Raw genomic sequence first — 13,166 nt, forward strand, 5'->3', positions numbered from 1 at the left:
GGGGTGGCTCGCGGCGCCTGGGGTCGTGGCCTGTCGCCACTCGAGTCGCGCAGGGAGCTGGTTCGTGTGACTCGAGTTTCTCGGCGTGCGGGCAGGTGTGCCCGTCTTGGGGCATTTGGTCTGTCTCCTCTCTGGCCCCCGCCCCGAGTGTTTCTTGCTGTTGAAGAAGTGTTGCCTTCGGTAGAGAAGCTAGCCGACGCGAGCCAGGTAGAACCTCGGTGTGTTCTGATTTGCTTACGCGGAGATCCGCCCCTTGGCCTGGGGTGGTCGGGAGCCTTGGCGGCTGTGTCTCCGGTGTGGGACTTCGCTTCAGGGGCAGCCTGTGGTCCTAGGACAGCTCAGGGCCGCCGGGCGAGGGTCTCCTGCATGCAGAAGGGAGTCTCTTCCCAAGCCTGTGAAGGTTTGCATCTGGGCGGAGGGTTTCTCAGTCTCACCCGTCAGGGCTTCGCTGCCCATGCTGCAGCTGAGTGCACCCGGGTGGTGGGAGCTGAGCCTTGCCTCGCTCGCCCGTGTGGTTCTGAGGTCCCTGCCGGCCACCGGCAGAGTTGGGTCTGGTCTGAGCAGGTGAGTTGAGACGTGCAGCCCAGAGTGGGTGCATGCAGCAAGGCAGAGGGTGGGACGGGGTCTCTACCAGGACACCTGGGCTTCGCTGCAGGCGTGTGCGCGCCTCTCTGATGCTTGGGGTGGCTTTGTCTTTGCGTCATAAACTTTGCTGCTCCTTGGAAGCGTCTAGCGACACTGGCTGTGCACTAAGCTCCTCTGTTGATTGGGATGGCAGGTTGGACCTCAGTGGGATTCTGAGCAAGCGGCTCTGCTCTGTGGTTGAATTGCAACAGACTGGCCACCATGCCCTGGACACTGTGAGGCCAGGAGTGGGAGTGCGGTCTCCTCTGGGACCAGGCTCTCGCTTGGAACGTGGGTGTGCTCCCTGTCACCTCTGGGACCGAGGACATGGACGCAACAGCTGGGCGTTGGCCGGAGGTGCAGGAGATCTTGTGGGGCCGCCCCACCTCCTGTCGCACCTGGGACCACCACAGCCAGGTGCTCGGTAGGGCCTCTGGGCCACCCTGTCCGGTCTCAGCAAGGGGGCTGCCTCGTTGCTGACCATTCTGCACTAGCCCCGGGCTGACGCCCTGCCTACGGCCCACAGCTGCCACCCCAGGTCTGGCCCAGCCTCTGGCCTGCCTCAGGCCCGCCTGCTCCTGGGCCAGCAGCTCTGCGGCTCTTCCCTGCCGGACCCCTCACAACATAGCTCCGTTGTCTCCTCGCTGCTCACCTGACGTTTCCAGGGCTCCTGCCCTTTTGGGGAGCCCCGGCAGCACTGTCTGTCTCAGGCTTCCCCTGTGGGGAAAAGCCGGGCAGGACTGAGTGTCCCAGAGAGCAGGGGCATGTCCCTCACGAGGAGGGTGGGTGCCCGTGTGTACTCCAGAGGGAAGTCTACCTGGGTCCGAGCCTAGCACTTCCTGTCGTTGTGAACCTGACCTTGAGCTGGCGGCCTGTGGCTTGGATTGGCCCCTCTGTCACCCACTCATCTTGACGCCAGTGCTCCTGCCTGGGGGACCCTGATTCTCGCCTGCTTTTTCTTTGGGTGCAGTGAGGGTATATTGTATGGGCTGGTGATCTGGTGATATCATGGCCCACCCACCTGAGCCCTGGGACTTTGGGCCACTGGAGTCGGCCAGGGCCTTGGTGAGGGCATCTCAACCCTGGGACAGCGGTCACCCAAACTGCCTCAAACCCGAGTGCACTTGGGACTCCAAGTTCCTGCCTCAGTGGTCCTGCTAGGTCCTGGGCATTTGCATGCCTGATGAGTGTCAGGTGGTACCATGAGAGCAGCTGGGTGGGAGGCGCAACTGCCCAGGTGGAGCCACCTGGTGAGGGCGCATGTGTCACTGGGGTGGGGCTTGTGCTACAAGAGGCTGCCTTCTGCACTGCTGGGTGCTGGTGGCCATGCTAGGACCCCTGAGCCGGCGGGGTTCAGATGGGGAAACAGCCATCCCGCTGGTCGGAACCTGGGGTTTGAGGTGAGACTCTGCCCTGATGGTGGGTGACTCTGGCCCCCATGCCTGCAATTGGCTGGGACATATAGCCGCCCCGCTGCTGTGGGAGGCCAGGTAGTGACCAGGACGGCCAAGCTGGGGGCACGGTTGCCTCATGTTGGCCTCGCTCTAGGTGAGGTCCTACAGCCCAGTGCAGGGTCCGCACGTGGGTAGCTGAGGCCTGGGGTGGGCTCATTGCCAGGCCCTTCCCTCCAAGAAGCAGGAGGACCTGTCGCCAGCACCCTTGTGTGACCCTGCGGGGCTGGGACATTGTGACCAGCTTCAGAGACACAGCCCCAGGGCTCTGTAAAGCCTTGATTGCCATTGAGATGCCTGGTTTGGGGTCATCCTTAGGGTTCCTTGGACTTGGGAGAAGTGCACACGCACTTAGGGTCAAATTATCCAGCAAGTTGTGTCGCTGAGTGCTGTTTCTTCTAGGCAAAGGATGCCGGTGTCCATGGGTGGGTGAAAGTTGAGGGCTACATCAAGGCCGCCGGCCCCTGCCCATTTGGTGTCCCTAATGCTGGTGGTGTCACTTGCTTGTCTGCCTGCAGTGACACAGTTGCACTGACGGGCTTCCAGCTGTGGTCTGGAGACAGGCGCAGAGCCTGGTTCTGTCCCCCAGCCCCCACACCGGCCCTTCCTGCAGGACCCAGCCATCCTGAAAAGTCATAGGGACCCCTGGACAGTGGGCCAGTGGACACTTGTAGGCAGGCTGCAAGTCTGGGAAGGGTCAGCTGCCATGGCCTCTTGCCCACAGCATGTTTATCTGTTCCCAGCCGGTGGTATTTTTTTACTCTGTTGCCTTCAGGAATAACTGCCGTCTTGGCTGGGCCTGAACCCACATCCAGAGCCCCAGTTTCTGTGCTGCCCTCCTCCATGCCCTGTCCCTGTCACACCACCTGCTATGGTGTGGAAGGGGCACAGGTCACTGCCCTGCAGCAGTGGATCAGTGGCCGTGGTGTGAGCTGCGGGTCTGGTGGGGTGGGGGCCCTGTGGGTCCTTCCCTGGCGACCCTGTGGTGGGGCAGCTGTTTGACAGGGTTTTGCTGGTGGGCTACAAATGCCTGCCCCTGTGGGCGGGCAGCCCAGGCAGCCTCTCCTGACTCGCTCTGCCTCCTGTTCCAGGGACTTGGAATATGTCGGGGATTGCCCTCAGCAGACTCGCCCAGGAGAGGAAAGCGTGGAGGAAAGATCACCCGTTTGTAAGCACAGTTCCCTCCTGCGTGGGTGTGCCATGGGCGGGCCTGTCCCTTGCCCTGGCTGGCTGGTGGGGGGCGACTTGTCTTGGGTCGGGTGATGGAGGTGTCACAGCACTGACAGGCTTCTGTGGTTGTTTTCTCTCAGGGTTTTGTGGCTGTCCCGACAAAAAACCCCGACGGCACGATGAATCTCATGAACTGGGAGTGTGCCATCCCAGGGAAGAAGGGGGTAAGGGCATGGCGAGACACCGCCTGTGACGGCCGTATGTCCCGGCGGCCATCCCTGCCCTGTGGGGATGTGAGATCAGAAGGAGATCAGAAGCAAAGCTGGGTGACACTGGTGACCCCCGGGAAGTTCTCATCGAGGAGGGGGCAGCTGGTGACTGGCCAGGGCAAGCTGGGCTGTTGGAGAGAGTGGGGACCTGGCGTGCTAGGCACACAGCCTGGTTAGGTTGGCCCGCGGGCAGCCTTGAGCCTAGGGTTCTGGCTGGCTGATGGCCAGGCTCTCAAGAGCCTCCTGGACCCAGGAGCCAGTGATGGCCACGCAGGATGACTCTGTGTGTGTTGGGCAGGCGGCGTGCCATGTACCTCTCCTCCCTGCCCCTCATGTGCTAGGCATTTGACGAGGGTCCCTGGGCTCCAGGCTGGGCTCCTCCATTGCCCCGCCATGCCCCTCCCACTGAGCCTGGTGTCATCAGCAGGGCCTGGCTTTGCCTGAGATGCTGGGTTCTTGGGTCTGTCACTTGATCCAGCCACTGCTCAGGGGCCAGGGTGGATCCAACCTTTGCTGACAGCGTTCTCTGCCTTCGTGTTGGGGGAGGCAGAAGCCCAGTGCTGTCCCATCCAGAGAGGTGGGGAAAGGCACCTCGCCCTGGGGTACCGAAGGGGGGGCTTGAGGAGCAACCTGGGGGCACAGCTATGGGTCAGGGCTGGAGCCCTTGCGGCTCTGACGCCTGGTCCTGCCTCTGCTCCTTTTCCGGGAGGCTCTTTTTTGACTCGCTCTCCAGGCGCTGTTTGGGTCTTGGTAGTCCCCTAGGTGGGGACGGTCCAGGCTGTGATGTAGTTTAGGAACTCGCCCCTGCTGGGGCTCTGGCCAGGCGTCCTGGCAGCCCTGGGTTATGCCCAGAAGTGAGCCCTTTCTGCTGAGCCAGGCACAGGCAGCACATCTCACCACAGTGTTTCCCCACAGACGCCGTGGGAAGGAGGTTTGTTCAAGCTCCGGATGCTTTTCAAAGACGACTACCCATCCTCACCACCGAAATGTGAGTAGCTCACGTTGGACGTCCTGGGGGTCACCTATGTGGCCAGGTCCTTCTCAGAGGGGCTCCTGGTGGTGGGTGTCACCTTTTGCTGGGTGTACACGTGGTGCTGGGCGGAGGCAACAGAACTGGGGGCTACTTTGATGCTCAAACTCTGGCTCAGCTATAGGTTTGAACCTGTTTCTGGCCGGAGGCGGGCAGTGCACATGATAGGTTGAGTCTCTGATCCTAACTGATGGGCCCTGTGAAGGGCAGGGCTGTGAGACTCCGACTGGACTCCTGGGCCAGAAGCACCTAGACCTCAGTGGTTGTTGGAGACAGAGACTGAGGTCTTGGTGCCCACGAGACCCCAGCCCTGGTGGAACAGATGTGCAGAAGGCCCAGTCAAGACCCCTGCCCTGTGAAGGCTGCTTTTGCGTATTCTGTTAGCACCCCTTCCCCGCCCTCTTCTGTGGGCTATTAAGAGTTGCATACCTGCAGCCAGGCCTGGCAGAGCATATCGACCTGCAGGAAAGTGGTGGGGGCGGGGGTGTGAACTGAAGCCAAACAAATGACCTTAATGCCATTCAGCAAAGCACAGGAGGGGGCTCTGGGCCCACCCTCTCATAGCCAGGGGTCAGCAGGCCCTGCCAGTGGCCGGTCAGTTGATTATATTCCCACAGCTGTGACATCAGAAGGGAGCTGGCCTGGGGAGGTCAGGACAGGGGCAGGCATTGACCCGTGACCAGTGAGTCATTACTGCAAATGTATGCTTCGTGACAGTGGCACCTACTGGAAGAACCAACGGGCTGTTGACAGGGCAGCCGTTGTGGCAGAACGACACCTGTTCTGCATTGTGCTTTGCCTTGTGCAAGTCTTGCTGAAGATGCTTTCTTATAGTTGAGAGGGTAATCAGGAGTGAGAGGAACCCAGCTGTTCTCAGCGCTCTGTTCAGCGTTATGTTGGGATTCCAGGCAGACCGACGAGGCAGAGAAATCACAGGGAGGCCAGGGAGGAGACTGGGACTGCGGACACGCCGCTGTCTGAGATTGCTGTGGAAGAGATCGGGCACAGAAGACCATCATCACAGTGTCGACAAATGCACTTCTCAGAGCCATGTTTCCGGTGGCACCAGAGACCTTGGAACAAACCCCCACAAGATGGATTCAGGACCTCTACACCGAAAACCCACAGCATTCCCGAGGGAAACCCACGACCACCTGAACCGTGGGTGTGCACAGCCTTGCACCTGTGTGGAAGGCACAGGACTGGGCAGATGGTTGTTCTCCCCACGCACATCACAGATCCTGTGTGGTCCTGTTCTCAACTGGGCAAGTGTTGGGGGAATGGTCCAGCAGACTCTGGAAATGCAAGGGCAGCACCGGGTCCCGGACCAGGCAGGGTGTGAGACCAGGGAGCCTCTGTGGATGGAGAGTTCCAAGCTGCTAGTGAATGGGCACATTAGCCTCTCGGATGCTAAGAGCTGCCAGGGGCACAGGGATTGGGACCATGGGATTGTTGCCACCATAGGCAGGCCAACCTCAGAGCAGAACAAAGATCAGAAGGGCCTGTGGTGGACTGGCCCCAGCAGGGAGGGGCGCAGCACAGCATCTGGAGGATGACACAGGAAGGCATCTTCGTGACCTCAGGATAGACAGAGAAGACCTCCCCAGGGACACACAGTGCTAACTGTAGGGTATGGTTTGGAATTGACGAACTGGACCACAGTGAGATTAGTAACATCTCTTTGCTGGACACGGTAGCTCACATCTGTAATCCCAGCGCTTTGGAAGGCTGAGGCAACAGGATTGCCTGAGTCCAGGGGTTCGAGACCAGCCTGGGCAACATGGCAAAACCTCGTCTCTATGATAAGTAAAAAAAAAAATAGCCAGTTGTGGTGACATGCGTCTGTAGTTCCAGCTACTTGGAAGGCTGAAGCGGAAGAATCACCTAAGCCCAGGAGGTCAAGGCTGCGGTGGCCATGAGCATGCCACTACACTTCAGCCTGAACAACAGTGAGACTCCAACTCAAAAGATACCTCTTCACTGGGTGCAGTGACTCACTCCTGTAATCCCTGCACTTTGGTAAGTCAAGGCAGGAAGATAACTTGAGTCTAGGACAACACAGCAAGACTTTATCTCTACAGAAAATGAGCTGGCTGTGGTGGCATGTGCCTGTAGTCCCAGCTATTCTGGAGGCTGATTTGTGCCGAGGAGTTGAGTGACAGAGCAAGATCCTGTCTCTAAAACAAAAAGACGCCAGTGATAGGGAGGAGGCGGCACCAGATGGGGGAGGAGTATGTGTGTAGATGGTGCGTGTTTGTCTAAATACTTATCCTGATGAGCCAAGCGTTCCTGCTGGTCAATGCAGAGAAGCACACACACAGCGGGCCCTTCGCAGACACAGAAGAGCTGTCCACCTACCGGAAGAGGGTACCACCCACTGGGATCTTGCAGAGAGGAGCTGGCCAGGGCGCGAATCCTGCATGTGTCCCTCGAGGAGGAGCAGCCTGCAGCGTCTGAGGCCGCGCTGTTGCCCCTGCAGGACCTGACAGTTCCACTAAATACAGTTCCCGTAAATAAACAGACACGTTCATGTGGTCACCAAAGGCACAGAGAGGAGCACCGACATCACCCCCATCTGTGACAGCCCAGGAGTCTGTGGATGACAGACTGGGGAAACATATGCAGCAATAAGACGACGAGCCCTCCTGTGAGCAGGTGCAGCGTCCCCCAGCAGGACGTGATGCTCCTCCAAAGGCTCATATGAGAAGTGAGGACTGGGACATTTGGAGGGAAGCCAGCCAAGCGGGGTGAGGACTTTGGGGTTCCTGGGTCCATAACCTGCACTTTCCTGTGGACAAGTTAGGATTGGCAGGAGAAACAAGATTGTGATGAATCTGGTGAAGTTAAAACCAGGCAGCTGTGTTCATGAAAGGGGGAGAGACAGGAAGGCAAGACCAGGAGGGGGAGAGTGTGCAAACTGTCCTTGCAGGACTTAATGTCTAGCACATGTGAAGCACCCTGTGAACCCAGGAGGCCGCCCAGTAGAAATGGGCCAGGCTTGAACAAGAGCTTCTCTAGGGTGGCACCAGAGAGCACCAGTGAGCCAGCAGGGCTTCCTCGCTGTGGCAGGGGATGTGGATTAGAGTCATAGGAGGTGACTATCCACCTCTGGGGATGGCCAGAATCCACGACCAGCTCCGCCAGGAAGTGGCGGGGCTTGCAGACCCCACAGGGGCGTGCCAGTTGGCGGTGGGGTGCCCACAGCCCCATCTGACAGACGCGCTTCAAGGGCCAAGGTTCCCGCTCAGTGCCGGCCTGGCAGCTGTCAGCGGTGACCTGTGCATTCCTGTTGTGCAGGGCAGGTGCAGTGCTCCTTCACTGTGCTCTCGCCTGGCCTGTGCCAAGCTGGGAGCGCCAAACATGGCGCTGTGGTGCCAGGACAACTTGGGCGGCGGTCAGCGGGAGTTGTGAGGGGTTCTGGGAAGCCGCAGGTGTCGCTGTTGTTTAAAAGCCCAGGCAAAGACAAGGACTGTCCTCAGACATCAGCTGTGGGGCTGGTTAGGCAAAGTTTTCTGCTCCTCCATAAAGAACGTAGCCCTGAGGGCTGTCTTGGGATGCAGGTGGCTGTCCCCAGCCTAGCTCTGTGGACACAGCCTTCAGCATTGCCGCCCTGGGCTGTGTCCCCAAGTCCAGCCTTTCTGGGGGGCTGTGCGGGAGGCTTCTGAAAAACTTGCCACTCTAGGGTTTGTTCTCCGCCTGCGCAGCTGTCCCAGGAGTCCCTGTCCCTGAGAGGTGTGGCCACAGCTCCTGCCCAGTCTGTTCCCCAAATGAGCTGTGTGCAGGCCTCTGCCCGTGTCCTGTGGCCACAGCTGTATTTTTGAGAAGTCCTGGGCCACGTGCCCAGCTCCCCCTAGGTACCACAGTGTTGGAAGTGGGTGCCGGGCGGGCACTGGGTGGCTCTGCTGCAGAATGCCCCCTCCTCCCTCGTGCTCCAGGTAAATTCGAGCCGCCGTTGTTCCACCCAAACGTGTACCCTTCCGGGACAGTGTGCCTGTCCATCCTGGAGGAGGACAAAGACTGGAGGCCAGCCATCACAATCAAGCAGGTATGGCCTTCCCTGGGCCTACGTGGGTCTGGTTGTCTTCAGCATCTGGAGCAGCTGGCTTGTGGCGTCTGCTGTCTGACTCTGACCCCGGTGTTGTGTTTTTGTCTTGCACAGATCTTATTAGGAATACAGGAACTTCTAAACGAACCAAATATCCAAGACCCCGCCCAAGCAGAGGCCTACACGATTTACTGGTGAGTAGAAACTGGCCTCAACAGCGGCAGCTCCTGCCTCAGCCCAGCCCAGGCCGCCATCGGGAGAGTAGGGTCGGTGCTGCGGGCAGGGAGGCGAGGGGGATGGGGCGCCGGAGGAACTGGTGTCATGGCCCCAGCGAGCCCTGCAGGCAGTAGGCACCGCGTGTTGCCGCGGCCAAGGCCAGGCAACCAGAGCACTCTCGGGTGCTGGAGTAGGTCAGGTAATGTGGGCCACTGTCCCTGGGAAGTTGTGGCCAGGCTGGCTTTTCACTTGGGTGAGCAGTGGCCAGCTCGGGGGAGGAAGCCGTGCGGAGGTAGTGTCCGCTGGCCCTGCTGCCAGCCCTGTCCATGTCGCATATGGCTCCATCAGTGGGCAAGGCCCGACCCAGCAGGACTCGGGGGTGCCCTCCCTCAGGCCTGGCGTCCCCATCCCTGTGAGGTGCTGCTGTGGCTGCAGGGGTCCCTTGTGCATCCACTGTGGGGTGCTAAGGAGGGCCTGGTGTGAGGGAGGATCTAGACTCCCTCGGGCAGCAGTGAGGCCCTACACTTGGCCCTGACACTCTCCTGGGTCCCCCCCGCCCAGCCGCCCACCTTGGGGGCGGGTCTGGGGGCTCTGAGGAGCTGAGTGGGGGCTGTGACCCCACTGTGTCATCTGCAGCACTCAGAGACCTGGCCCCGCCCGGCCACGTCCCTGCCTCGCCAGGTGCCACGGCTGAGGAAGGGTGGAGGACATCTGAGGACCCTCGGAGGAGTTTGTCCGGCAGCTGCCCCGCCCAGGCCTCTCCGCTGGGGAGCGACGGGGGTGCCAGAGGCCTCTTCCTCCTGGGGAGGGGCTGCGCTTCTGGTTGGGAGAGGGGCGCCAAGGTGGGAGCCAGCACACCGAGGGTGGCCTGTGCAGTTCTCTAGGAAGGCCAGGCCACAGGTGCTCTTCGCCCTGGGCCTAGACCCAGCCCGGGCGGCGGCTGGGGCAGCACAGAGGCCCTGCGGCCCTCTGGCTTGGGTCTGCTCCTGCCTGTGCACCTCACCCTGTTCGCTGGAGCTGTCCTGAATGGGGTCCCAGGGCACCGTGCAGCCCGCCGTGAGCTGCCCCCGTCATGCATGAGCTGCCCCGTCTTCATGAGCGCCTGCCTTTGTTGGGGTTGGCACGCTGTGACCACATTCCCAGCATGGCCTGCCACCACCTCCTGTGTATCTGGAGTGACCGGTGAGCCCGAGTGGCCCATGGATCAGAGGTGGCTTCCTGTCATACCCCGTTGGCCAACGGCAGCTGTGGCGTCCCTGCTGTGTGACTCCTGGTCACCGGGGCTGGCTGCACACTTGCCTTCACTTAAACAGAATATTCTTTCTCCTATGAACACCTGCCTCAAAAGCACCTTTTGTGAAGCACATCTGGAAGTTTCAAGCCCCTTTTCCCAGCATTGCTGAAGCCCCAGGACCGGGTCCTGCCTGAGGGGCCTCCATGCTCCCTGGGTGAACGCAGTGTGCCTCGTGGCTGCCTCTTCTGGTTTCTTTCATTGCCCACTTGCTGAGCTGCTCTGACTGGGGCCACCCAGGCTGTGCTCTGGAGGGCACCAGGGCAGGGCTTGGACCCTCAGTCTGCCCTGTGCTGCTGTCTGTGGCCTGCTGGCACTCCCCTGCAGCCCCCAACCGGCTCAACATGGACTCTCCAGGACTGGCGGTCTCTCAGGGGGCTCTGCCCTGACTCCCTGGGCGCCAGGGCAGGGTCCTTTGGGTCAGCTCTTGCCTGGAGCCTGCAATCTGTACGGTGGCTTTTGGTCTCAGCCCTGGAGCTTCCGTAGGGCCTGGGCAGCAGGGGCCACGGTATTCAGGCAGGGAGGGCACCCATACGTAGACATGTCCCTCGCCTGGCTCTGCTGAGGACAGGAACGGGCTGCTGCGTCCCACAGGCCTCGAGGTCACACTGCTCCCCATGGCAGCCCCTCATCCTCCACAGCCGCACTGAGATGAGCCTCACAGGACCCCAGCTCTGCTCCTGCTCCCGAGGGCCCCCACTCCCTACCCCAGGGCCTCGGGAAAGGCACTCCAGAGTGTGTGTCTGTCGTTGGACATTTGGAGCAGAGGTGGTACCCAGCAGCCAGTGTGGCAATTGTCTGCCCTTCTCAGGCTTGTGGAGAAACTGCTGACCACCAGTTCAGATTGGGTTCCCGGCCTGCCGTGTGCTGACCCCGGGCATGGCCACCTCTGGCCTAGCCCCCTCACTGCCTGTGGGCCTCTCTGCCTTCCAGGTTGTGCTCTGTGTTGGGTGCCCAGGTGATCACAGGGCCTCCAGAGGAGGCTGCCGCCCCTCCCTGGTCACATACCCACCAGCGTGGCCCTCTTTCTTCCTGCAGGCCCCTGGCCTGGTCTCTGGGACTAGCAGGGTAGCCTGGGGTTTCACACGCACCCCTGCCTTCCAGGCTTCTGCTGCAGCATCTACCTGCACGTCCCCGCTGTCATCCCATCTGGCCTGGCCATGGCCCATGTGCCCATCGGGCGCTGACCCTTCTAACAGATTCTCTTTTGACCTCCTCAGCCAAAACAGAGTGGAATATGAGAAAAGGGTCCGAGCACAAGCCAAGAAGTTTGCGCCTTCATAAACAGCGACCTGTGGCATCATGAAAGGAAGGGATTGGGCTGGCAAGAACTTGTTTACAACATTCTGCAAATCTCGAGTTGCTCGACGGTCGCGGGGTGGGCACATCTTCCATTGCCGCCATGGCGGCCTGGAGGGCTGAGGTGCCCGTTGCTCAACAGGGTCTCTTCCTTCCGTCTTTTGTATTTTGATTGTTATGTAAAACTTGCTTTTATTTTAATATTGATGTCAGTATTTCAACTGCTGTAAGATGATAAACTTTTATACTGGGTGAGCCCTAGGCGCTAGTTCCTCGCTCGGACGCAGGCATGCTTCCCGCCGTGAGCCGCGCTTCGCTCCCGCCTTGAAGAGAACCACCCCGCCTCCTCCAGATCCGGCTGTCCCGGCCCGGCCGTCCGCAGCGGCCTCTCACTTCTGCATCACTTCCTTGTGTTTATATGGCGTTTTGTCTGTGTTGCTGTTTAGAGTAAATAAACTGTTTATATAAAGGTGTTGGTTGCATCATTGTCTTTCGCAGGGGAAAGGCAGCCTCACCTGGGCCGGGCTTCCCCCGACTGCAGGCCCCACTCAGGCCCCTCGAGGCCAGCTGGGCCAGGCTGGCTCCAAGGACCCCTCGCTGTCCTTGCTTCCAGAGTGGCCCGTCTCATGCTGGGTCCTTGTCAGTAGGACTGTGTGCAGAAGTGGCTCTGAGGCGTGGCCTCCCACCTTAGTTTGGCCGTAGGGCGCGGGGCAGCTCAGTGCTGGGTAGGTTGGAACTGGCGCCAAGACCTTGTAGAACACAGCTTGGCTGGTGTGTGCACCCAGCGGGACACGGGCCCTGCCCAGGGCCGAAGCCGAGTGAGGACCCAGTTCCAGCAGCTCACAGGCCTGGGTGCACCCGCCCCTCATGGCCTGGAGAACAACTGGTGCTTCCCCCAGGTGATCTTCAGCACCTGGACCCTGGGGCCCTGCAGGGTCTCCCCAACCTATGTAGCCCCCTGGGTTCGGGGCCTGGTGTTGGCTTGGCCCTGGCCGCCCAGTGGTGTCAGTGCCTGCATGTTCTGTGTCCAGAGGCTTTCTGTATCCAGTCTGTGCCCCGCCCCCAGAGTCCTGGACCCCTCCCTAGGTGAGATGGAGGGAAGTCCTGAGGGGCCAGCCTAGGCCAGTCCAGAGCCCAATCCAGACTGGCCCAGCCCAGCAGCCTCTGCTCCCTCTGAGCTGGGGCCGTGGGGAGTGAGGAGAGCAGGGAGGGCAGGTCCCCGGGCGCCACAAGAAACCCCAGGGCTCGGGAGGGAGGACCCTGCGCCTGCAGTCAGTGTGGGACCCTAGCCTGCGCCAGCCAGACTCTGCCCGAGTTCGAGGTGACTCGAGGGCCCCAGGGCTGGCCGGCGCCACTGACTCCGGAGCGTGAGTGCCTTGTTGCTTCCTAGCAGCACGTCTGGCGTTGGCGTTTGCAACTTACTCGCGGCTCAGAGGGCCTTTCCTGGTTTCGCCAGGTTGTATCTGTGTAGCCCGTGCTCAGAACGGCTTATTTTGTACTGGCTGAACTACACTTAGTATTAGTTACACATGTATATGGTTAATATATATGGAAATTCGATATATTTTATAGTTAAAGCATTCTAAAGTAATGGATGTTTCTAGCAAACTGTAGTGACTTCAGCTAATGAAATGTTTCTTTTGTACCACAGTCCTCAGCTTAACAAAGATGTGACTTGTAACATGAGAAACGTGAAACGCGATCACCCGTGCTAAGCGTGAGGGAGCGGGTGGGCTCTGGCATGCGGCGCTTCCTACTTAGGACCTGTGGG

At 60.1% G+C, this 13,166-nt stretch overlaps 1 protein-coding gene across 1 annotated transcript; it reads left to right on the top strand.

The window, feature by feature from the left end:
• Positions 1-188: 188 nt before the first annotated feature.
• UBE2I (ubiquitin conjugating enzyme E2 I) lies at positions 189-11,867 on the top strand. Its single transcript, XM_008070298.1, has 7 exons — positions 189-207; positions 3,167-3,243; positions 3,386-3,469; positions 4,430-4,502; positions 8,480-8,589; positions 8,704-8,783; positions 11,317-11,867. Exons 2-7 carry the CDS (start codon positions 3,178-3,180, stop codon positions 11,378-11,380), a joined length of 477 nt encoding a protein of 158 aa, XP_008068489.1. The 5' UTR covers positions 189-207; positions 3,167-3,177; the 3' UTR covers positions 11,381-11,867.
• The last annotated feature ends 1,299 nt before the right edge of the window (positions 11,868-13,166 follow it).

The sequence above is a fragment of the Carlito syrichta genome, unplaced genomic scaffold (genome assembly GCF_000164805.1).
Source record: "Carlito syrichta isolate Samal-C Ts95f unplaced genomic scaffold, Tarsius_syrichta-2.0.1 Scaffold313344, whole genome shotgun sequence".
NCBI lineage: Eukaryota > Metazoa > Chordata > Mammalia > Primates > Tarsiidae > Carlito > Carlito syrichta.

What these genes read in the sequence shown, in the direction of transcription:
- UBE2I (XM_008070298.1), top strand. Translation starts at nt 3,178, where the DNA reads ATGTCGGGGATTGCCCTCAGCAGACTCGCCCAGGAGAGGAAAGCGTGG. An exon ending in GGAGGAAAGATCACCCGTTT is followed by an intron (nt 3,244 to 3,385) that starts GTAAGCACAGTT and finishes GTTTTCTCTCAG; the next exon opens with GGTTTTGTGGCTGTCCCGAC. An exon ending in GAGGCCTACACGATTTACTG is followed by an intron (nt 8,784 to 11,316) that starts GTGAGTAGAAAC and finishes TGACCTCCTCAG; the next exon opens with CCAAAACAGAGTGGAATATG.